Source organism: Bos mutus, chromosome 12, assembly GCF_027580195.1.
Source record: "Bos mutus isolate GX-2022 chromosome 12, NWIPB_WYAK_1.1, whole genome shotgun sequence".
NCBI lineage: Eukaryota > Metazoa > Chordata > Mammalia > Artiodactyla > Bovidae > Bos > Bos mutus.
Genome location: NC_091628.1, coordinates 81,840,158 through 81,864,903, shown reverse-complemented (window position 1 = coordinate 81,864,903; position 24,746 = coordinate 81,840,158). Strand labels below are relative to the sequence as shown.

The 24,746-nt window shown below is 49.5% G+C and overlaps 1 protein-coding gene across 2 annotated transcripts in view; it reads left to right on the top strand.

Annotated features, from left to right (window-relative positions):
• Nucleotides 1-24,746, top strand: part of FARP1 (FERM, ARH/RhoGEF and pleckstrin domain protein 1) — a 314,477-nt gene that overhangs the window by 282,590 nt on the left and 7,141 nt on the right. For both annotated transcript variants that reach the window (XM_070380802.1, XM_070380803.1), the window contains 7 exons: nt 10,760-10,841; nt 16,177-16,414; nt 18,497-18,627; nt 23,354-23,422; nt 23,686-23,775; nt 24,430-24,512; nt 24,612-24,724. In XM_070380802.1, coding sequence (XP_070236903.1) covers nt 10,760-10,841; nt 16,177-16,414; nt 18,497-18,627; nt 23,354-23,422; nt 23,686-23,775; nt 24,430-24,512; nt 24,612-24,724 — 806 coding nt within the window. The remainder of the gene's footprint in view (nt 1-10,759; nt 10,842-16,176; nt 16,415-18,496; nt 18,628-23,353; nt 23,423-23,685; nt 23,776-24,429; nt 24,513-24,611; nt 24,725-24,746) is intronic.

The following is a 24,746-nucleotide window of genomic DNA, read 5'->3' as shown; positions in this document are numbered from 1 at the left end:
CAGCAAACACACCTGCTCCTGTCCAAATGGTGCATTCTCCCAAGTCAATGCTGGTAGAAGAGGCTGGCCCGTTTCATTCAGGCCCAAGCCCAAGTTACCCCGTTTCTTCAAAAACAAGGAAACAGTTTCGGTGACTTCTGAAAACACACATTGTGCTTTTTCTTTTGAAAGTGAGGACGTTTTACTCAGCTGTTCAAACGCGTTCAGAGAAAGCCACTGAAGATCTTTGGCCTTTGGGCAGGAGCCCCACATTCCAGCCCTAAAATGACTGGCAGGTGCTGGGCACAGACTAGGCCAAGTCATTCCCCAGAGATGGACACAGCCCCGCCCCAGGTTCTGCCGGGGATGGAACTCGGCTGGTGGGGAACTGGGACCCAGGGAGGGGCATGCAAGGAGGCATGGGTAGGCTCTGGGCACACAGCTTCCAAGAAGGATCAGCCGGGTTCAAGAAGACAATGTGATTGCCATTGAACTGAACACTTGCAAAATGGTTATGGTGGTATATATTAGGTTTTATAGTGAAAAAAGAAACTGTAAGTCACCCAGTCGTATCCGACTCTTTGCGACCCCATGGACCATAGTCCCCCAGGCTCCTCTGTCCATGGCATTTTCCAGGCAAGAATACTGGAGGGGGTTGCCATTTCCTCCTCCAAGGGATCTTTTGTTGTTGTTCAGTCAGTAAGTTGTGTCTGACTCTTTGCTACTCCATGGACTGGCACGCCAGGCTACCCTGTGCTTCACTGTCTCTTAGAGTTTGCTCCAACTCATGTCTATTGAGTTGATGATGCCATCCAACCGTCTCATGCTCTGTCGCCCCCTTCTCATCATACCCTCCATCTTTCCCTGCATCAGAGTCTTTTCCATTGAGTCGGCTTTTTGCATCAGGTGGCCAAGGTATTAGAGCTTCAGCATGCATCAGTCCTTCCAATGAATATTCAGGGTTGATTTCCTTTAGGATTGACTGGTTTGGTCTCCTTGCTGTCCAAGGGACTCAAGAGTCTTCTCCAGCACCACAGTTCAAAAGCATCAGTTCTTCGGTGCTCAGCCTTCTTTATGGTCCACCTCTCACATCGGTACATGACTACTGGAAAAACATTCAGACCTTTGTTGGCAGAGATGTCTCTTTGCCGACAGTCTTTAGCCACAATTTTTTAAAAAATAGAAAAAAACAATATCATAGGGAATCTGATGCAGAAGAAGAGGAGACTTCAAAACAGTGCTTTGCACACAAAGGTCACCATGCCTGTGGGTTCTCTGAGGGCGCCCCCAAGGGCTTTCCTGAATTAGCTCATGGGAACCTCAGAGGCGGGCAGGTGAGCCTTATGTGACAGGTGTTGGCTGATTGAACTGCCTCCATTCTGACCCAGTCAGCATTCACGGCCAGGCCTTGAGACGTTAAGTTGAATGTTAAGACCTCAGTTTGAAGCTAAGAGTACCATTTTACTCCCAGCAGAGCTTGGGGGTTCAGAATGCAGCTGGCCTGGGCGGGGCTTACCTGTCCAGGTGCGTTGCCACCTGAAGGCAGACGTCACAATGCAGTTTCAATTCTCAACAGCTTCCTCATTCTTGGAGGCGCTTTTCAACTCCCATTGTTATTTCCTTTGACTGCCCTACCGCTCTGTGAGGTCCATGGGCTTTGTTTTAAACAGGTGGGAAAGTAGAAACAGGCTTTTTCTTTTTGTTTTTTTTTTTTACCTTTCTTAAGTGACCCAGTGAGGGGTGTGGTAGGCGATGATCCCGGCTGGTCAGACACTTTTATCCCGAGGTGGAGACCTTTGACGTTAATAAACTCCATGTCTTCTCCGGCCTGTGCTTGAGCTTGGGGTCGTCAGGAGCCTGGTGACCCGACAGCCTGTTGTCAGGAGCTTGGTGTGCGCCGGCGGCTCCTGCAACAGGGCGGGAAGAGGCACTGTTCATTTTCCTCGTTCTGTGGCCACCACCCCCAAAGGTCGCTCGCTCGCCCTCCAGCCAGGGCAGTTTCTCACAGCGTCCTGTTGTGGTTGGTTGAGTCAGGAGCACACATGTGTACCACACACTCAGACACGCCCCCCCACCCCCGGCCTCTCTTCTCAACCCCGAGAGTCCGCCTCCCCACACTTCATCTCTGGATCCCCGAGGATGGACCGGACCCTGGCCACCATCCTTTTGAGAGGTGGCCAGTGGCAAGTGGTTCCTGCCACACCGTAACACGCTGGCTGACTCTGCCACGCAGGTCATTTATATGACATGAAATCTTTGTTCCCCCCGAAGTTGATGACTGTGGACTGTTTCCCACATCCACATAAAGGAAAGGATCTGATTTCCATATTATTTTTATTGTCGCCCAAGATCAAAATATTTGTAAAGGTTGACTGCAGAGAAGCCCTGTAATTATTTCATGGGGGAATTAGTCCTGCCTCACACACTTTGTTCATGGTTGGATTAATTCTTTCTTTCACCAGCTCCTGTCATTGCCATAGTGCGTTTACCACCGGCAATGACAACTTTGCTCATTTAGAGTAAAATCAGCTGTGCTGCCTTGTCTCGTGGAACGAACGTTCTCGTGTGACGAGGGATCCCACTGCCTCACAGGCTCGCCATGCTTCTGCAGCTCCAGCCGTAATGAGTATTTTGTCCTGAAGAGGAAGTTAGGGTGTCGACCCTGCATGTCAGAAATCCCCAAGTCACTCTCGAATCCAGCAGGGTCGATTAACCGCATTGATTTTCCACCTGTAAAATTGACTTAGCCCAGCTCAGTAAGCTATGACTCCTCCCTCCCTCCGTCCTCCACCAACCTCCATCTCTCCTTCCCTGAATTCCCGAGACATTTACTAACCTTCCTGTGTCACCCGCCCATCCTGGCTCACCTAGAATCTCAGCTGCTGATGCACGAGTCTGATGCAGATGCTGATGCATCTGCCAAGACTGTAGTTTCCTCCAGGCAGACCTGCTCCTGGGTCTCAGAGTTTCAGGTGGAAGTCCAGGTGATGCGTGCCTGTTAGAACGAATGAATGGTTTCTCGTTGGTAAACTGCATCACAACTCTTGTTAAGGCTCATTTTTATTTAGGGCTTCTCTGATAACTCAGTTATCAGGAGAAATCTGCCTGCAATGCAGGAGACCCCGGGTCGATTCCTGGGTCATAAATATTCCCTGGAGAAGGGATAGGCTACCCACTCCGGTGTTCTTGGGCTTCCCTTGTGGCTCAGCTGGTAAAGAATCCGCCTGCAATGCCAGAGACCCTGGTTCGATTCTTGGGTTGGGAAGATGCCCTGAAGAAGGGATAGGCTACCCACTCCAGTGTTCTTGGATTTCCCTTGTGACTCAGCTGGTAAAGAATCCACCTGCAGTGCCAGAGACCTGGGTTCGATCCCTGGGTTGGGAAGATTCTCTGGAGAAGGGAAAGGCTACCCACTCCAGTATTCTGGCCTGGAGAATTCCATGGACAGTCCATGGGGTCGCAAAGAGTCGGACATGACTGAGCGACTTTCACTTCACTTCATTTCACTTAAATTCTTTTATGCTTCATCTTCCACAAAGATTTTGAGACAGTTAACAAGTAGAAAACAATACAAGATAAGGATAAGTGAAGACATCGAAAGTGGACTGTCCCATATGGTAGCCACTAGCTACTTGGAGCAGTTTAAAATAATTTAAAAATTCAGTTTCTCAGCAACACGAGCCATATTTCAAGTGTTATTAGACCCATGTGACTAGTGGCTGCGTTTAGGGCAGCAGGCATAAAACACATTTCCATCATCATAGAAAGTGCTTTCTCACAGCATCGAGAGGTACAAACTATTGGGTATAAGATCGGCCGCAGGAATATATTGTACAATGTGGGGACTGGAGCCAATGTCTTGTAGTAACTGTGAGTGGGTCATAACCTTTAAAAGTTGTATTAAAAAGAACGAATAGTACTCATTACACCAAACACAGGGCCCACCACACAACACTTGCTCAAAATACTTAGGAAACAAATTCATAAAAATGTCTTGGTTTCCTCTGGGGTAAATTGTAAAGATGATTTAGTTTGTTGTTGTGTTTCAAAGGCTCAAAGCAGAAGGGCGCCTGGCAAATGATGATGGACCGTGCTTTTACACTTAGAAAATCTGTATTCACATGCAAAGTCTGCAGCATGTTAATATTAAAAATAAAATACCGTTAGTGCTTCCCACCAGGGAAGCTGTCCAGAGTCACTGAGGTTGTATTCAAAACGCAGGACTCAAATCTGTTCCCCTGCTTCAGGCAGATCTACTTCTCTTGTGTAAAAGCTTTTGTTTGAAAATATTTTCACTGGCTTTTAAAAGAAGGTTGTGCAAAAAAGGTTTAAAATCATTACTTTCAAATTAAACCATGAAACTCACTGGAGACAAGGCAGTGTGATCTACCTGGAAAAAAGCTTGGAAGAATACACAGTGGAAGAAAGTTAGGGCAAGATATGGATCGTGGATATACAATGGGGGGCAATACACTTTTTAATATAAGTTAATTTAAAATTTCATCTTTGTTTCAAAGGCAAGAAAATCACTTTAAGGATGCTGGGATCTTCCCACTGTATCCTGCCCAGACTAAGCTTCGCTCCCTCCCCCTGGGGGGCCAGTGGTGGCTGGTGATTGTTTCCTTTGAACACGGGAGTAAAGTTGCCTGTTCCCAAGCATATGCAGGAGCTATTTTTCTTGAATTGTCTGCCTTGCTCCTGTCTATGTAGCCCACTGTGCTTGAGGAGCAGGCTACCTTTTTGTTTGTTTGTTTAGAAAAATGGAAATGATTTTCCCAATTGCAGGTGGATTTCTGCTGGAACGCAGGCCGCTGATGAGTTTGAAAGTGCCCTTCTGTTGTGCTCTGTTTTGATGCATGGCCGTCAACAGAGCCAAACCCAGCTCTCATCTGGTGCTATCAAGCCTGCCTGTGAGTGGGCTGTAACTCTCGTGCCTCATATTGAACTGGACCTGGTAAACTTGGAAGAAGAAAAGCTATAGCTTCAGGCAAATCTATAATGTGTGCGTAGCTGACAAGCACAAGGTAGCTGAGGGCTTGAGGCTGCTGTGTCTACCTGAGCCAGAGGACAGGATGGTCGCGTACCTGTCGCTACTGGGGGCAAATAGTGTCCCCCAGCCCAGCAGGAACGCCTCACAAATGCCTTCCCTGCAAGTGGCAGTGTGAATTAGTTCACATTCATGAGGTTTCTCCTCCAGGGATTTCAAAGGCTATTGAAATTCATCAGAGAGTATTGAAATCCACATCTATTACATGCAGCTAATATATATATACACACACATATGAAATCTATTACTCTGGCTAATTCGTTGCTTTTTGAACCCAGCTGCCCTTCCTGCCCTACATATTAGTGGAAGATTTGTCTTTACTCATTTGCTCACTTACATGTTCTTTTATTTAGATACACATAGACATACAGATACATAGATGCATAGCTTCCCAGGTGGTGCTAAGATAAAGAACCCGCCTGCCAGTGCAAGAGGTCCCCTAGAGGAGGGCGTGACAACCCACTCCAGTATTCTTGCCAGGAAAATCCCATGGAGAGAGACGCCTGGCGGGCTACAGTCCATAGCGTCGAACAGAGTCAGACACAGCTAAAGCAATTCAGCACAATAACAGCACAGATACACATACACACAGACATAATTACAGCCTCTTTTTTTCCCCCCACTTAGAATCATAGGAACCACAAGGAATGGTAAGAATTAGGGCATGATGTTTGTTTTGCAAATGAGGCCTAAAAATTCACAAAGTTAAATCCGTTTTCTTGGAGTCAGAGAGTACCCCCAACCCAGAGCTGAGTTTAAAAAGTCAGCCCTTTAGCTCCAAGATATGTGGTTTTGCTTTTATGTTTTAATCTAATGAGCTGATTCTTTGCTTTGTTGTGAGAGGGAGGAAAGGGTGGAGCCTTGGTCTGTCTGTAGTGGTGAATGAAACGTTTACAGAGGGTCTGGAAGAGTCAGAGATTCTGCGTGTGTGTGTGTGTGTGTGTGTGTGTGTGTGTTTGTGTTCAACCTTGTGCTGAGGCAACACTTAGTTGTGCCCTGGAGCACGTTAATAATGGTGCACAGGTCAGAATTCAGCATCTGGGAGGCTTCTTGGTACATGGGTTTCCAGTGCGAAATTGTCAAAAGAATTTTCCGCTGCATTGTTGCACAGTAATTAGCCAGACAGTGAATACACGGCCCCACCTTCCCAACAAGGACCCTTTTCTTGTGAGGTTAACATCCAGAGGCTGTTCCGGAAAAGCTGTAATTACTTTTCCATGTTCTCCATAATCAAGTGAGCTTTTAGCTCTTTACAATAAGGCCAGTGCACTGGACTTGCGGGTTCACTGGCGTTCACATGCAGAGGAAGCGTAAGCGTGATGGTAATTCTCTACGGAGCAGCTGGGGCACAGGTCTCGCCCCCTTTCCTGAGGACTGACTCCATGTTCCACCCCTGCTGAGTGCCAGCCTGGTTTCATCGCGTGGCCTTAGTCTGCCCCTGCTCAGTGGATTGACTGGGCACAGAGGATCCGCGATGCCATCCCAGAGCAGTTTCCCAAATGAAATACTCTGAAGACCGAGGGAGACAGATAAGGTTCTGCCGGCCAGCCAAAGCAGGAAGGAAGGTCCCCCTTGGCGTCTGGGTTTTAGCATCAGTGCACTTCTCTTTTGATAAAGAGTTGGTAAAGGAAGAAAGGAAGTGAAGTCAATCCAGCTTGGCCTCCATCACCACTCCCTGCCCCTCCTCCCTGCCTGCTCCACTGCTCCTGGTTTTCCGTGGGTCAGGATGCTGTCTGTGAGAGACAGAAGATTGTTCACTACCAGTGGGAGCCGACACCCGCAATTCTCCGCCCGCCCAGTCCAGAGCATTCTCACTAAAATATCTAGATGATGTCCTTTGGATGAACTGAAGACCTGTCTCACGTGCATTGCCAAGTGGCACGCCCATTTGGAAGTTCGGGGTCATGACTTAGGTTCCGAGATGATAGCTGCATACCTGGAAATCAAGCATAAGTTGTGTCTTCCCTCTCTTTATTGAAACCAGGCTGTTCTAGTTCAGCAGTTCGGTCCTTCTTTGTTGTTCAGATGTGGTAGAGAGGGAAGGAGAATTTCCCAGCTCCTAAGAGAGCTTCGCCGTGATGCTGAAGGTGCGAGGTTGGGTGGTTCTAAACACCAGGAAGCCTCCGTTTCTGGCAGGAGCTCCTTCCTGCGCAAAGTGTGTAAGGAGAAGAAGCAACCTGTAAATTCACAACTTCACCACGCACTCACACAGGATCCACAGAATAGCCAAACGATAAACATCTCTGTTGTGACCCAATTAAGAACCGTTCACCAAAGATCCAAAGATACCACACCCCTGTAGCTGATGGGGTGGAATAATTTCTGATCATGAGCAGAGAGCTGAATGCTGTCTCAGGAGGAGAAAGGGAAAGTGTCAGCTGCTCGGTCATGTCCAGCAACTCCATGGACTGTAACCCACCAGGCTCCTCTGTCTATGGGTTTTAACAAGCAAGAATACTGGAGTGGGTAGCTATTCTCTTCTCCAAGGGATCTTCCTGGTCCAGGATCGAACCTGGGTCTCCTGCATTAGCAGGCAGATTTTTTACCATCTGAGCCACCAGGAGAGTCTAGTCTAAGTCAGAGGCTGGAGCGTTCTCCACTGAGGCTGCTTTGTGGGGGATGAGGGAGGCAGACCAGTGTGGATAACTGAGGCTCCTGGCTTGAGGCTGAGGCAGGACAGTTGCTTCATTAAGGAACAAAATGGAGGAAAGAGATGAGATTTTGGCAGCAAGATAAATACCTCTGTGCAGAATCTCTTGAGTTTGAGATTCCTATGAGGTGGCTTCCCTTGGAGCTTAGTTGGTAAAGAATCTGCCTGCAATGCAGATTCCTGGGTTTGATTCCTGGGTCAGGAAGATCCCCTGGAGGAGGAAATGGCAACCTGCTTCAATATTCTTGCCTGGAGAATGCCCATGAACAGAGGAGCTTGGCGAGCTACAGTCCATGGGGTTGCAAGAGTCGGACACGACTGAGTGACTAAGCCACCACATTCACTGTGTCATCTTCATATCCACCACCATGAGGTCACTCAGGCAGCAACCTCTGAAAGTCATAAAATACAGGGCCTGGGTCAGTAACTACATAGTTCATTGAGGTTAGATGTGGCATCATGAGTTGAAACCATGGAGACTAGAAAGGCTTGCTTAGGGAGAGGTAGAAATGAAGAGAGAGAAGATAGCCAGGGATGGGTTCTCAAAACACAGAAACAGATTAGGAATGGCCTGAAGAGGAGGGCTTGGCAAACAGGACTGAAGATGTCACCTGGAGAGAAACCAGAGAGCAGGGCCAGGGCGTTTGGGACCAACCAGCCTCGAGTGGGTGACCAGGAGCAGGAGTGGCAGTACTTCCTTGGTGGATTAGGTAACTCAGAGGTCAGCGGCAGTGTTGCACAGAGCCATTTCAGGCAGCGGTGAGAAGAGACGCCATGCTTTAATCAGAAGAGAAGTGCATAGTAATTGAGGCCATCGGCCAGCTTGTTTGTCTTGGCAGCTAAGAGGAAGCAGAAGGATTGAGGAATTCTGCATCGGGGTGGAAAAGAATGGAATAGGTTAACAAGAGGACAGCCCTTCTAGAAAAACAATACAGATGAACTTATTGGTAAAGCAGAGACAGACACAGATGCAGAGAACAAGTGTACCGCGACACCAGGGCAGAGAGAGAGAGGGTGGGATGAATTGGAAACTGGGGCTGACATAAACCCACTACTGTGGATAAATAGGTAACCACTAAGAACCTACTGCAGAGCACAGGGAACTCGGGTCAGTGCTGTGTGGTGACCTAAATGGGAAGGAAGTCCAAGAAAAAAAAGGGGGGATATGTTCCTACGTGTAACTGATTTATTTTGGTGTACAGTAGAAACTAACAGAATTGTAAAGCAACTATATTCCAGTAAATATTAATTGAAAAAGAGAAAGACAGCCGTAGAAGACCCTGGCAGGGGCTGGGAACATCGTGGGCACCCTCACTGCTTTTATTTTATAGAAGCTGTAATGCCCTGATGGGTCTGGCTGCTTGTCTCTCCTGAGATGTAATTCCCAGTCTACGCTCAGTTATAAACGGTGGAGTACGTGGCGTTGTCACTGCTTGGTGTGGGGAGAGGGGAGCTGGGAGAGGAGCCAGTCTTCCTGTTTGTCTGCTCCGACGTTTCTATCCCCTTCAGTGCTAAGTCCCTTCAGTCGAGTCCGACTCTTTGTGACCCCATGGACTGCAGCCCAGCCGGCTCCCCAGTCCATTGGATGCTCCAGGCAGGAATACTGGACTGGGTTGCCATGCCCTCCTCCAGGGGATCTTCCCAGCCCAGGGATCGAACCCGCATCTCTTACATCTCGGGCGTTGGCAGGTGGGCTCTTTACCACTAGTACCACCTGGAAAGCCTCGCTTAGTCCCTTCCTCCCTGCCCTCCTCTCCCATCCTGAGAGTCTTGCTGTGTGCGAGGTTGAGCAGGTAGTTCTGGAAAGCTCCTAATGCCGAGAGGAGGGTATCATCCCTCCCGGTGCTGGAGGCTTCGGGCAGCAGCGCCTGTGGGTGTGAATTACTGTCCTCCACACTCGGGGTGTGGGTATTGTCCTCCACCCTGAGCACGTCTCACCTCCCTGCCCAGATTTTTACCTTTTTTTCATTTTTAGTTTGTCCCTTTTCCTTAAATTGGCTTCTGGCTATCCTGAACAGTTGAAGATATTAGCCAGGTTCGTTGTTGAAAAATCATGTTTTAATTTTCTCTGGGAGATTCAGCGGGTTAATTGGCAGATATGCACAGGTATGGTGGCTAGAAGTGTATAGGCTGGGTTCCTGGGCTCAGGATCAAGCTCCAGCCTTCTGATCACTGACATTAGACATGTTGCTTGGTTTCTTTGTGCCTCAGTATTTAGCTGTTTAAAGAGGGTGATGGTGGTACCTGGTCACAAGGCTGCCAAGAGGATTCAGTGACTGGTCGGTGCCTGTAATATGCTCAGCACTGTGTGGTCAGTGCTCAGTAACTGAAGCTGCCATTATTATTAATAATATTCCTTTACTCACTGCTGTTTAAGCCCCTAGATTATCAATATTGGATACAGCCTAGAGCCAAAGAGAAATTAATATATATACCCACACGCTCCATTCAAAACACCCATGTCTTTGTCTTCCGCCACCCAGCATGTCTGGGGGACCCCTGACCCATCTGAATACCTGGGACCCCATCCTGCCCTCTTCTGGGTCGTTCTTCACATAGCCACCTCTGTAAGGGGGTCTCCTGCACGCCCTCAGTTATATTTTTCTCCTGCCAAGGGCTTTTCACACAGCCCTTTGTCTGCTTCAGGTAAGGACTCTTGGGAGCAGAAACCTTGATTTTTGAGGCTAAGCCTGGCTTCTTACAAGTGTCTGTTAGTCCCTGTCTGTGAGAAGGAATCAGTTTCATGAGCTTGTTCCTGCAAGTCATCTCCTCGTTGTTCTAACGCTGAGAAAATCACCCAAGCGTGGATGGAAAAAGAAATGTAAAATGAGATCAAATTAAAGTGAACAGATGTGGCTCTTCCCTGCCACTTGCAGAGCACAAGTGGACTTCTTTGTCTGCGGGAGGACTGGGGTCATTTTGAAGTCTCCTAGCGCCGATGTCCTGTGAGACAGAGAAAGGAAAGTACAGATAGGTCAGCGGATTGGAAGACGTGAAGGTTGATGGTTTGTCACCTGGGGCTGGCACGTTGATCGGTCATGTTTTCACTGCTAACGCTTTGGTTTCCAACCCTTTGCTCCCAGGGAAGGCCGCTCGAATGCCCACATCAGAGGAGATTACCAAAGAATCGGAGATGTGATGCTGAAGAACATTCAGGGGATGAAGGTAAGCTGCTGGTGGGGGAGGGGAGGTGGGGCGGGGCTCCCCTGGGAAGATAACTCAGACCATGATCCCCACCTGTGATTCGCATCTGCGTATAGCACAGCCTTGGGGGAACTCCTGCCTCCTCTGGATAATTTTATTTGGCGGCATAAAAGAAAATCCAGTTCAGTACTTTCCCAAAGCTCTGTGTTGTAACCAGAACAACAGGTATTCTCTATGAGTCATTTGAAAAAAGCTGTGTAGACAAACATTGGTTGACTGAGCATTTCACTGGTAGTCAGTTGTTTTGGCTTCTTCGACAGAAATATTGGATTCAGAGCTATGTAGGAATTCCAGGCAATTCTGTGACTTTCAGTCAGTTTATAAGGTAAATATATTTTTGACCATTAAGTGATATCTGCTAAGCTAAGTTGCTTCAGTCGTGTCCGACTCTGTGCGACCCCATAGACGGCAGCCCACCAGGCTCCCCCGTCCCTGGGATTCTCCAGGCAAGAACACTAGAGTGGGTTGCCATTTCCTTCTCCAATGCATGAAAGTGAAAAGTGAAAGGGAAGTCACTCAGTCGTGTCCGACTCCTAGCGACCCCATGGACTGCAGCCTACCAGGCTCCTCTGTCCATGTTTTTCCAGGCAAGAGTGCTGGAGTGGGTGCCATTGTCTTCTCCGTAAGTGATATCTAACTGACACCAAAGAATGAAGGTCTCCCAAAATGTCGGGACAGTGAACCATAGTCTGCCTCTTGTTTGAAATCTTCCCACCTCTTAGGTCTGAAATTTCATTTTTGCCTTTTGCTCGAATCCATTAGTAATTCCTTTAAAAATGGAACATTTTAACTCACACAATTTATCTTTCAAATATGAATACATCTCTGTGTGTGTGAGTCACTCAGTTGTGTCTGACTCTGCAACCCCATGGACTGTAGCCCGCCAGGCTCCTGTGTCCATGGAATTCCCCAGGCAAGAATACTGGGATAGGTAGACAAATCAGCCCTGAATATGCATTGGAAGGACTGATGCTGAAGTTGACTACTTGATGCGAAGAGCTGACACCCTGGGAAAGACTGTGATGCTGGGAAAGAATGAGGGCAGGAAGAGAAGGGGGTTACAGAGGATGAGATGGTTGGATGGCATCACTGACTCAATGGACATGAGTTTGAGCAAACTGCAGGAGATAGTGAAGGACAGGGAAGCCTGGAGTGCTGCAGTCCACGGGGTCGCAAAGACTGCATCCATGGGTCAGACATGACTCAGTGACTGAACCACAACCTTCATTCCCTTCTCCAGGGGATCTTTCCAACCCAGGGATCAAACCTGGGTGTCCTGCATTACAGGTGGCTTCTTTACTGTCTGAGCCGCCAGGAAAGCCTGAATACATTTGTAGTTAACGTTTTAAAGCAATCTTCCTGTAGCTCAACCTCCAAAGCCTGTCTAACAACCTTAACTAATAACTAAGCTTGTTGTTTAATCTCTAAGTCGTGTCTAACTCTGCAACCTCTGTCCATGGGATTTCCCAGGCAAGAATACTGGAATGGGTTGCCATTTCCTTCTCCAGGGGTTCTTCCCAACCGAGGGATCAAACCTGCATCTCGTGCATTGCAGGCGAATTCTTTACCCGCTGAAGAAGGCAGGTTGCCTGTCCATCCAGCCATCTTTCACCATCAGTCCATCCAACCATCTTTCCATCTGTTTATATATACCATCCATCCACACTAGCTGAGAGCCTACAATGTCTAAAGCACTTGTGGAGTCACCGTTATTGTCGAGGTTTGAAAGTGTCCCACCCCCTCGGGATAGCCCCCGAGTTCTCCCTGTTTACCAGCTCCCCTTGTGACCCTCCCACGGAAAGGTGCCCTTGCTTAGACTAGACATCCACGCTCCTCTCCGGTCACCTAGCACCTAAAACCTCCTAAAAATAGACCTGATTTCCGCCCAGGGCAATTCTTCCCCCTCCGTCTAGTGAGCTGGCATTTTTGCATTTAATCGGTTTCCTTGGCCGTGCTGGCATTTTAATTACTGTGCCAACGCTGCAAGCATTTATGGCGCGGAACTCTGTGCAAACAGAATAAAAATAGATGGGGAGGCTTAGACTCTGGCAGCGTTTTAGAGAAATTGGTTTTTCTTTTATTTTTATTTTTTATTGTGGCTGTTATTGTCGGTTATAGGGAATTTTTATAAAGCGGGGAGGGGAGCAGCCGAAGGTTCCGGAGAAGTGCCAACGTTGGCACTTCTGTCTGCAGTGCTTCGCACAGGCTCCAGCTCGAAGTCTTTCCTGCCCATCCCCCTACCCGGGCGTCCACCTGCACAGGTGCAGATGTTCAGCAGGGCTGGGGACATCACTGGCTTTTGTCCCTAGACCCTCCACAGGGGATGAGAGAGCCGGCCAGGGCTCCAATCCCGCCTAAAAGTCAGAGGCACCCAGCTGGTGATCTCTCAGCCGGGCTGAAATGTTCTTCTGGCGGCGTCAGCATTTCACGGTCCACGCACGCCTTGCACCTGACCCTTCCCCTGTCGTCTAGGCTGTGACCGTCCCCCCCAGGCCCAGTCACCTCCTGCCCCCTCTCCTTGTTCATTTCCTAGCGCTTCCCTCCCTCTGGCTCTCCGTTCTCTTCCCCATGATTCACCATCTACCTCTTATCCTCTCCAGCCACCATTTACATCACAGCCACCCTGATGAGGCTCCAAACCCGCCTTGTTTCTCTGTGGTTTAGAGAATACAGTCCAGGTTCTTAAAGCCTTCCCTGGACAGTTGTGCCAGATTCCTTAGCCCTCACGCACCCCACCCGATCCTTCATATTCTACTCTGTGCTCCAAGGACCTTGCACCCACCTCTCCAGGCACTCAGGGCCTTGCAAGACCCCTGCCTGAGCGGGATGCCTGCAGCGGTTCGTCTACTCATTACTGCAGGTGGGCAGCGGGCCTCCTGGAGGCGCCGACTGTGTGCATGTAGTGACAGGATGGACACTCAAAGAAAGGGATTGAACGTGTGCGAACACTGCATAGAGCTACATGCACGCACACCCATGCACACATACTGACAGTATGCACACACTGACATGCACACACAAGTTGAGGGTGTGTATAACTGGCTGAATGAATGCTGGACTGTCCCAGTGTCAGCAGCCTGGTTGGGCTCAGTGCTGTAGTTAGACAAGATGAGAGCAGGAGGGGAGGCCGGGGGAAGGATGCATAAGACCCTCTGCACTTGGCTTTGCAACTTCCTGTGGATCTATATGGGGCTTCCCTGGTGGCTCAGCGGTGAAGAATCCACCTGCAATGCAGGAGATGCAGGTTTGATCCCTGGGTTGGCAAGATCCCCTGGAGGAGGAAATGGCAACTCACTCTAGTATTCTTGCCTGGAGAATCCCATGGATGGAGGAGCCTGGCGGGCTACAGTCCATGGGATCGCAAAGAGTCAGACACGACTGAAGCTACTCAGCACAGCACGCGTGAATCTATATATTTTTTAAATCACCAAATAAACTCAACAGGGAGACCACATGATAATGGCTAAGGGGGACAGGAAGTCCAGGAGGAGGAGGAGTCACTAACTCAGCCTGGAGAGCAGGAAAAGACTCAGAGCTGAGCCTGAAGGGGGTCCTTAGGAGCAGAGTGCCCCGTGCCAGGGCTCTGGGTGCTAGAGCCCAGCACATTCAGTAGGTGCTGGAATGAGGAGCAAGAAGCCACAATGAAGGGCAGGAGAGATCACTGATCAGGGCCCCATGCGCCCTGCCGAAGACTCCAGAGGTTGTCCTGAGATGGTGGGAGTTCTTGGGATATCCCAAGCAGGAGGCGATGTGCTCGATTGCATTGGTGGAAGCTCCTTTTGGAGCCACTCGAAAGTCAGAGGGCAGAAGTGAAGCAGAGACCCCAGTGGAGACACCCTGGCAGGGGTCTGAACAAGGGCGGTGACCACCAGGCGAAGCCAGGAACAGGCTTGCTGTTTGCAGGAGGTAGAATTGGTAGGTCTTGGCGAAGGAGTCAAAACCTGAGGGCATCTGGAATCTTGTCCCGGTTTTTCTGTCTTGAGTAACAAGTGGCAGCACCCATCCTGCGTGAGAGGATCAGGGGGCAGCCTCAGTTCCAGTAGGGTGGGGGGAGTTGGGGGTTGATTTTGGACTTTTGAATCTGGACTCCTGGATTTTCAGCTCTTTGTGGGCTGTGGGAATGGAGATGCCAGGATTGGGAACCCAGATGTTCTGGGAATTAGCACACAGATAGCCAGCTTCTGGGAATGAGGGGGAAGACAAGGACAGTAGCTACCATAAGGAATTAATCCCTTCTGGAATGCTCTATCAGACTTCTTACCCTGCAGCTGTCTCCACCACTGCCCGTTAAAGGAAAACGATATTCAGCAACAGTCGTTAAGGATGGTAGAGCAGACTTTGTTCTGGACCTTTGCAGTAGGTGCGGGGACACTGCAGGGGGGTTTTACAGTGGGAGAGAGACTGGAATCAGCTCTCAGTGCAGCGGGAATCTACAGCCAAGGATCAGGGCCAGGCTCAGAGGGTGAAAAACTACTAGGAGGAAACATCAGGGTCGTGAGGGGGAGTTCTAGCTGAACCAATCTAATGGGATTCTTAGGTGAAGACATCATCTGGCGGGCAGTGGCAGATGGAGAGCCCCCCCACAAATGTCAAGGGTGACCAGATACCCAGGGTGGAGGGTTCTGGTTGAACTGAGCTATAACAGAGTTCTAAAACTGGATGGTACACGGAAGTGTACAGCCCCGCCTGGGAGAAGGTTCAGGAGCCTGACAAAAGTTTGCCCAAGCAAAGGATCTCGGCCAGACCCCAGTAGAGAAGGACCAAGGCTCATCACTCCCATCCGCGCCCCAGAATCCAGCAGAGCAGGTGTCTCACGACAGATGCTCAGTTATTACACAAGCGAAGGGGAGGGAGCCAAACAGAAACATGTACTTTTCACCATGTGACGTTTATTGAGTGGCCCTGGCCTCTTTGTCATTTTCTTTGTGACATTTAGGAGAAAACCCCAAGCCCCCTGAAGGCACTCCCATTCATTTATTTCCCCTGAGTTTCACCAGTCTTGTTTTAAAAGGACACTTACATCTCTAGTGTTCCATATACATCTCAAATATTTTATGATCCCTGCGTATTTTAAACTGCTCTGTGCTTTTATAGAGCTTTTTAAATTTCATCTTGAGAACTTAAATAGTGAAATATTAAAAGCATGAGATTTAACAAGTGGGATGAGATAATGAAAGCAAAGGTGATGCCTTGGGAGAGTCAGGCTGGGGTGGACCACGTGGTTGAGCCAGACTCCGCTGGTCTCCCTGGCCCCGCCCCCTCCCGGCCCCGCCCCCTCCCGTGTCTTCCCCACCAGCAACTGGCTGCTCACTTGTGGAAGCACAGCGAGGCGCTGGAGGCGCTGGAGACCGGCATCCGGGGCTCCCGGCGGCTGGAGAGCTTGTGCCGAGACTTCGAGCTGCAGAAGGTGTGCTACCTGCCGCTCAACACCTTCCTCCTGCGCCCGCTGCACCGGCTCATGCACTACAAGCAGGTCCTGGAGCGATTGTGCAAACACTACCCGCCCAGCCACAGCGACTTCAGGGACTGCCGAGGTGAGTGGGTGTGTGTGTTGGTTGAGGGGGAAGTCTCTGGGGTTGTGTCCCAAGCCAGGCAGACTCGCTTTGTAGGACCTGGGCGGCATTTTCTGTTCCGTCTTGGTCTGTCCTGTTAGGCAGTAATGATTCGCTTCTCTTCTCCATCCTCTTGCGTGCATTTTCTCCTTCTGTCCTGGGTGGTTAGTGCAAAGAATCCTGGAGAAGCTCCACTTAGAGTCCGTCCCTTCCAAAAAGCTTCCATTCACCTACACGGCAGAAGCTCATCACTGTGCCCTTGGATGGGCCACCGGAAATGGCTGGTAATAAACACTACTGCTCGTTGCTGCAGGGCATTCGAGAGGTCACCACACTGAGCATTTCAGGTGTTATCAGCTCTCAGTCTTCAAGAAATGCCTACAAGATACTGGTGAGCTCATTTTACATATGGGGACCGCTAAGACCAGAGAGGTTAAGGAGCCTTCCCAGAGTCACACAGCTGCAAAGTAAACGGCTGGTAACCTAAACCCAGAACCCACGTTCTTGACCATCCTTCCCTACCAGCTGATGATGATATTACTCACTGACTCTCACTCAGTACCTGGGCCAGGTACTCTGCCAGGTGTCTTTCTCACATTAACACCTTTACTCCTTTAACGACCCCATGAGAGAGGGGTTGTTATCCTATTTTATAGATAAGAAAATGGGCTTCAGAGGGGTAAACATTGGTGAGCGTTGCTCAGCTGGCCAAAGATGGGAGTTGCCACTCTAGCCCACGCTTTCCCCACTGTGCCACGCATCGTCTTTTTGAATTTACTTCCTCTTCTCGTGTTGTTTGTGGTCTGTTACCGTCTGCGCTCCCTGGCCTGAACTTGTAGCCCCTGGGGGCCAGGACACTCTGCAGCCAGTCTGTACACAGTGCACCCTCTCCATGGGGTTCTTGACAGATTATGAGACTTTGCACACCCGTCAGTATGTCACGATATGTGTCTCTTGCCTAAAGTATGTAAATTTAATCTTGGTTTTTAGAAAGGCAACCCAAGGGAAGATTTCATAGAGTAATGAAGACATTGTTCCCTGGTAGCTCAGTTGGTAAAGAACATGCCTGCAGTGCAGGAGACCCGGGTTCGATCCCCGGGACAGGAAGATCCCCTGGAGAAGGAAATGGCAACCCACTCCAGTATTTTTGGCCTGAGAATCCCATGGACAGAGGAGCCTGGTGGGCTATAGTCCATGGGGTTGCAAGAGTCGGACACGACTTAGTGACTAAACCACCAATACCACCGCCAATGAAGACACTGGTAATTCATGCAACAGGAACAGAAATGGCTCGAGGCGTGGTTTTGACTTGCTTTAGACAACAGTCTTTAAACCATGCAGCCTCACGCCTTGGCATATTCCATTCCTTCCGCTTGGACTCCCCACCACCACCTCCTGATCCTTCCCCTGGCAGAATCCTCCTCCTCCTCTAAGGCTCAAGTCTGTGCCTGACCCTCGAGGCCTCAACCCTGAATGCCCGTCAGTGTAGGGGAGATGTGCCCAATATTGGAAAAGTTAGTTGCAGTTTTTCTTTGCAGCCATCGTGGTAAACACTATAATAAATGAGCGCAGAAGGACAAACCAGGACATGCTGGAGTGTTTGTTGCCCAGAAGTGTTACACTGTCAGCTGGACCCTCTGCCAGAAAGCTCTCTCCTTCACCCGGGATTTTTCTGTGGCCTTTTTGCTTGCTCTGCTCTTTCCAGCTAACAGGGAGGGGAGAAAAATCTCTGCCTTAGGGGCAAAATTCCAGGCACTCTTACCCCCTCGCTGCTGCCCCTTTATGCCAACAAGTAATTCTGACTCCACCACCAAGCTCTGAAGGGGGCACTGACATTTTCAAGATGGTTTGCAGGAAACTAAAGCAAGCAAATCAATACATAAAATAAATCACGCAGTTTTTATTATCACTCAGAAATAGCAGTGTCTTCCCTAGAAGGAAGGTTTCTAACATGGTTCAGCTACCAGAGGCTATTACCCTGGAGAATTAAGCTTCAAGATGTAAGGGGAAATGACCCTTGTCTGCTGTGACTGCTGCAATTTTTGTGTCTGTTTCCCTCCTCAGCTGCTTTGGCAGAGATCACGGAAATGGTGGCCCAGCTTCACGGTACGATGATCAAGATGGAGAATTTCCAGAAGCTGCATGAACTCAAGAAAGATTTGATTGGCGTTGACAATCTTGTGATCCCAGGAAGGGTAAGTTCTCTCTGTATGCTCTGGAGGTGGAGCCAGAAAGACTTGTGTGTGCTAAGTCACTTTAGGCATGTCCAACTCTTTGCAACCCCATGGACTACAGCCCACCAGGCTCCTCTGTCCCTGGGGTTCTCCAGGCCAGAATACTGGAGTGGGTTGCCACATCCTCCTCCAGGGGATCTTCCCGACCCAGGGATCAAACCCGTGTCTCTTACGTCTCCTGCGTTGGCAGGCAGGTTCTTTAGCACTAGCACCACCTGAGAAGTCCCAAGAAAGACTTGCAGTGACTTACATTGGAGCCTTTTGAATATGGACACCCCAAAATTAAAATTCTGAAGTGGCTTTCTTCCCCAGACAGGGAGACAACTTGGAAAATGCCTTGAATTTTACAGTGGCAATTCAGAAATTTGGGGTCAGAAGAAGATAAATGAATCCTTCAACCTCATATTCTGCTTTTTCTCCTTATTGGTTGATATGCTTATATACTTTTTCCCCACCATATTCTGAGAGGCTTTGAGATTGCTTGTTAAATAAAAAAAAAAAATTAGGTAAATGAAGATGGAAGAAAAGGAAAAAAATTTTTTTCAGAATTGGGTAGAGGATTTCCCTGGTGGTCCAGGGTTAGTTCAGACCCCATGCTTCCACTGCAGGGGGCACAGGCTTGATCACTGGTTGGGAAGGGATCCCACATGCCTTGTGGTGTGGCCCCCCCAAAAGAAAATAATTGGGTGAAGGGGCAATAGAAAGCAGAGAAATTAGTGCATGAAAGTGTGCTATAAATTCCCATGTAAGTGGGAAAGTTAGAAATTAAAACTGTAGCCAGAACACAGTTCTGGGAGAGAGACACATTTCACTTAATGCTGTTTAACATTTACTTCCCCATGGGGCTTCCCTGGTGGCTCAGACAGTAAAGAATCCACCTGCAATGCAGGAGGCCCAGGTTCAATCCGGAGAAGGCAATGGCACCCCACTCCAGTACTCTTGCCTGGAAAATCCCATGGATGGAGGAGCCTGGTAGGCTGCAGTCCATGGGGTCGCTAAGAGTCGGACACGACTGAGTGACTTCACTTTCACTTTTCACTTCCATGCATTGGAGGAGGAAATGACAACCCACTCCAGTGTTCTTGCCTGGAGAATCCCAGAGATGGGGGAGCCTGGTGGGCTGCCGTCTATGGGGTCTCACAGAGTCAGACACGACTGAAGTGACTTAGCAGCAGTAGCAGCAGGTTCGATCCCTGGGTCAGGAAGATCCCTAGAGAAGGGAATGACAACCCACTCCAGTGTTCTTGGAGAACTCCGTCCATGGAGTCACAAGGAATCAGACACAACTGAATGACTTAACACTTCCACTTTCTCCATGCGCGTGACAGGTAGGTCATTCACAGTACAGGACCACAACATGCTCCCTTCAGGCCAGTGGGCATTTTAAACATACAGGGTAACCTACCTTTTTCCAACTCTCTTCCTAGGAAACAGTCATTGACCAGGAATTAAAAATAGTTGCTCCATCTCATCAGATCTCTATATGGGAACTTTCTCTACCAGCTCTCCTGTCTCAAACTACACCTAACCCAGATTCAGAGGGGCATTTTATTTTAGCTTCTTTGATCTGTCATACCTGCCTTAAACTTCAGACAAATATCCTTCATCCTTTTGGGTATTGGGTCTTTCCGTTGGGAAGCCTAATTACAAAGCTGAGCAGAGTATCAGCTATAAAATGTTGTCAGAAGAGTTATGTGGTAACTGTCTGCTGGAAATTAAAGCTGGGACTTAACTTCAGCTCTGCTGGTGAGAAAATTCTGCCAGGACTCAGCACATCAAAACCCGTGTTCACCCATCCATGCAGAAGCCTTTAAAGCCTTGCAGAATCGGTATAATTTTCTCTTAACTTCGGATGTTATAAAATACTTAACATATTAAATGCTACATGGCAAACAGAGCATCTGTAAGGAACTTATTTTGAGAAATAGTTTCCACGGTGCTGTGAAAAGAGCAGTGGATTGGAGCAGGTGGCCCTGGGTTCAGTTTCTGGCTCCACCAGAACTGGACTGTCTCACCTACTGGAATGTTCCTTTCATTCTGTAACATGGGGACCATACTTTCTCTGTCATAGGTGGTGTGTGTATTAGTCACTTAGTCCGACTCTTTGTGACCCTATGCACTGTAGCCTGCCAGGCTTCTCTGCATGGGATTCTCCAGGCAAGAATACTGGAGTGGGTTGCCATTTCTTTCTCCAAATGACCACTGCTGCTAAGTCACTTCAGTCATGTTCGACTCTGCGACCCTGTAGACGGCAGCCCACCAGGCTCCCCCATCCCTGGGATTCTCCAGGCAAGAACACTGGAGTGGGTTGCCATTTCCTTCTCCAATGCATGAAAGTGAAAAGTGAAAGTGAAGTCGCTCAGTCGTGTCCGACTCTTCGCAACCCCATGGACTGCAGCCTACCAGGCTCCTCCATCCATGAGATTTTCCAGGCAAGAGTACTGGAGTGGGGTGCCATTGCCTTCTCCGCCAAATGACCACAGCCTGCTGTTAATCATATGGATCCAGCCCACAGTTGCGGGAGTTTTCCTTTTGGTAGACGAGAGGTTAAGTTTTTGATTGAGACATAGCTCATCACTCTGATTGAGTCTGAGTGACCCCAGAAGAACATTTAACTCTACGGCCAGGGTCAGAGTAGGTATTAATTAATTGGCCAGCTGAGAGGCATATCAATCGTGACTGACTGAACATGACTTATCATTCTCCCTTTAAAGTAAATTTCCTCAGGGCCAACCAATTAGAACCTTGGAGCGCAGAAATTCATCAAGGTAACCCAGAAATACTGGACACAGGTAATTGGCCACAAACCCAACAGTTGGATTGATTTCTAAAACTAGCATAGCATCATGCCTATGATAGAAAAGCATTTGATTCCTGTGCAAAGATCCAAGGAGGTATTATGGATCAAATGAGACTTAATCTGCAAAACTAACATAGTAAATACGTTACCTTCCTCTTCTCCCACCTACACTCATTTGAAGAGACTACGTATACGCTTAGTATAACGTAACTGAGTGCACAGCACAGCCGGCTTCCCAGGGGGCTCGGCTGGTAAAGGATCCGCCCGCAGTGCGGGAGACCTGGATTCGATCCCTGGGTTGGGAAGATCCCCTGGGGAAGGGAAAAGCTACCCTCTCCAGTACTTTGGCCTGGAGAATTCCACGGGGTGTATGGTGCCTGGGGTCGCAAAGAGTCGGACACGACTCAGCGACTCTCGGGTTCCCTTTCACACTAACAGCATTGTACAGGGCACAGACTTGTTTCACCAGATGTGGGCTCTGTTCACCCACTGACCAGGTGTGGGCAAGTTCCTTACTCATTTTGCTCCTCAGTTTCCTTATCTGAAAAATGGGGATGAATTTACAGGCTTGTGCATGGACCTAATATAAGCAGCCAGCACATGTCAGGAACACACTGTGTGCTAATAAATCATTATTGATGGAGCTGAAGTCAGAACTGGGGTGCTGGGTACACACTGCAAGACTGGCCTTATCTGTATGTTCTTCTGCGGGTCAACCAGCTTCATGACCCCTCAGTGTTTCAAGTCAACCCTGACCCAAATGGGAAGGAGGGATCCGAGGCCCTCAGAGGGCCACGTTCTAAGGTGGGCTGTTCCACACACTGAGGGCTAGTTGATTGTCTTTTAAAAATTATCGAAATTACCTGATGAGTGGAAAGACGGCTCCAGGAGGTTTGTCTACATGTGGAATTTGAAAAATTGAAATTTATAAGTGAGCATCTGATGTTCACGCTCCCTGCAGTCTAATTCCTAACACAGCTTTCAGGCATAATCCTGCCACCCTTTTGCTGGGGTCAGGCTGAGATGGGGGTGTCACGTCCTGGAAGCAGGATTTCTTCCAAGGCAAAAGACCCCAGCACAGTCTGGCCTGAGCCAGGGCCCAGGGTGTTTTCTGTCCTAGGCATTGTGTGCCCAAAGAGTCCTTCCAGGAGTGCAGTGGGGGTTCATTTGGTTAAAACTCAGAGGCCTAGACTTTGTGAATTTCGTTCCAGAAGGAAGCCGATGGAGCTTAAGGATATTAAGGGCCTTTTCTTTTTCTCCTATTTTACAGGGGCTTGACGTGGGACGGGGGCGGGAGTAGGGGGGTTGTTTTTAATACTTTTTAAAATTTTATTTTGTTTTTAATATTTTTTACTGATTTGTTTAGTCAAGCCAAGTCTTGGCTGCAGCTTGCAGGACTTTTGTTCTTTCTTGCTTGTGGCTCTTTAATTCTAGAACACAGTTACTAGTTTTTGATAACCAGCGTTTAAATTGTGAAGATGATCCCTCTACTCATAGTTCTTGCCTATGGCATATCTCTCATCCCTGGTCCCCTGTTGCCCCGTTGTATCCCTCCTGGGTCCTTGGTCACCTCACAGCGGAAGCCCGCAGGGCCTGGGGGTGAGGTGCACGGTGACAGGTTCCAGTATGAAGCTGCCCATAGACCTCTGACCACCGGCTTCCCGTCTGACACTGGAGCTGAAGTTAGCCTCGGCCTTGCAGGTTGCTGGGAAGGGGAGGCGCTGAGAGGCAGCACAGCTGGGCATTCAGTAAACCGGGGCTGTGATCGCTACGATTTTTAGCATGAAAGGGACCGTGGTGGGTGGAAGCATCTCACATGGCTGTTGAATCTTCACGGACACAGGTCTGCAGGCTCCGAGCCAACTTGTGGGTGTGTTTTCTCTGCAGGAATTCATCCGCCTGGGCAGCCTCAGCAAGCTCTCCGGGAAGGGGCTTCAGCAGCGCATGTTCTTCCTGGTAAGTGGTGAGAGCCGAGCTGTCTGTCCTCATCACAGTCGGTGACATGTGGGCCTGTGGAACCAGCAAGGGGCACGGGACTGGGCGTCAGCCACCCCAGAGCGGGCATACGTGGGAGGCAGGAAGAGCAGTCAAAGCTGCTCAGACTGGAGATGTTGAGGTCCACGGGTTTTCACAGTTCTGAAAATGTATCAGTCGTTTCCGCCCTTGTTGGTTTCAAACGGGCCCGTTCGTCTCAGCCGCTCTTGTCGTCCTTCCTTTAGTTCAACGATGTCTTGCTGTACACCAGCCGGGGGCTGACGGCCTCGAATCAATTTAAAGTCCACGGGCAGCTCCCGCTCTACGGCATGACTGTAAGTATGCGCCTGGGGCCCGGGCTGGGGGACCTGGTCCTCTGGGCTAGGAGCCAGTGACACAACGAGGAAGGAAGGGACGGAGGGACTTGATAAGGAAGTGAGAGCATCACGGGTTCCGTGAAAAACCTGGGCTTGGCTAGGGCTGCCCTGGAGGGGCCCTGGGACAGCACGCCTCCTACAGTGGGATGCACGCCCTGTTTCTTCTGGAGTCGGGTGAAGAGGCAAGCTGTCATGCCTCGTGGTGTGGACGTGCCTCTTACTGCCTGGTGCCTGGCCCCCAGACCCTGATCAGCTGTGACCACACTGCCCACGGGGAGTAAAGACCAGGAAACCATCTTTCTCCCCAAAATGCCCCGTAGACGAGTGTCCACATTCTGTGAGCCTTGGTGAGCGAGGCAGACGAGGAACCAGTGTCCATAGGATTCTTTCCCTAGCTTATCCCCGGAACGCTCCTCAGTGGTCAGGAAGAGAGAAGTCTATGGCTCTGCTGAGAAAAAGATAGTGCATTTTCACCTTGCATTTACCCTCCCGAATGGGATTTTTCTGACTTGGTCCCTTGGGGCTGTAGCCAGTTCAGTGAAACTTGGAAAACGCACTGAGTGTGGCCTGCCCCCTGCTTGACCGTAACTTACGGCCACACTCGCCCTACAGATGGAGGAAAGTGAAGAGGAATGGGGCGTCCCCCACTGCCTGACTCTGCGGGGCCAGCGCCAGTCCATCGTGGTGGCCGCCAGGTAACTCGGGGAGCCTGACCTTTGACCTGGGTACCCTCTTTCCTCCCGCCCCCATCTCCCCATGGCCTGGAAAAAATCTGACGTCCATCTCTCCTCCAGTTCTCGGCCGGAGATGGACAAGTGGGTGGAAGATATACAGATGGCCATTGACTTGGCCGAGAAAAGCAGCGGCCCCGCCCCCGAGTTCCTGGCCAGCAGCCCCCCGGACAACAGTAAGTGTGGGGCACACAGGCC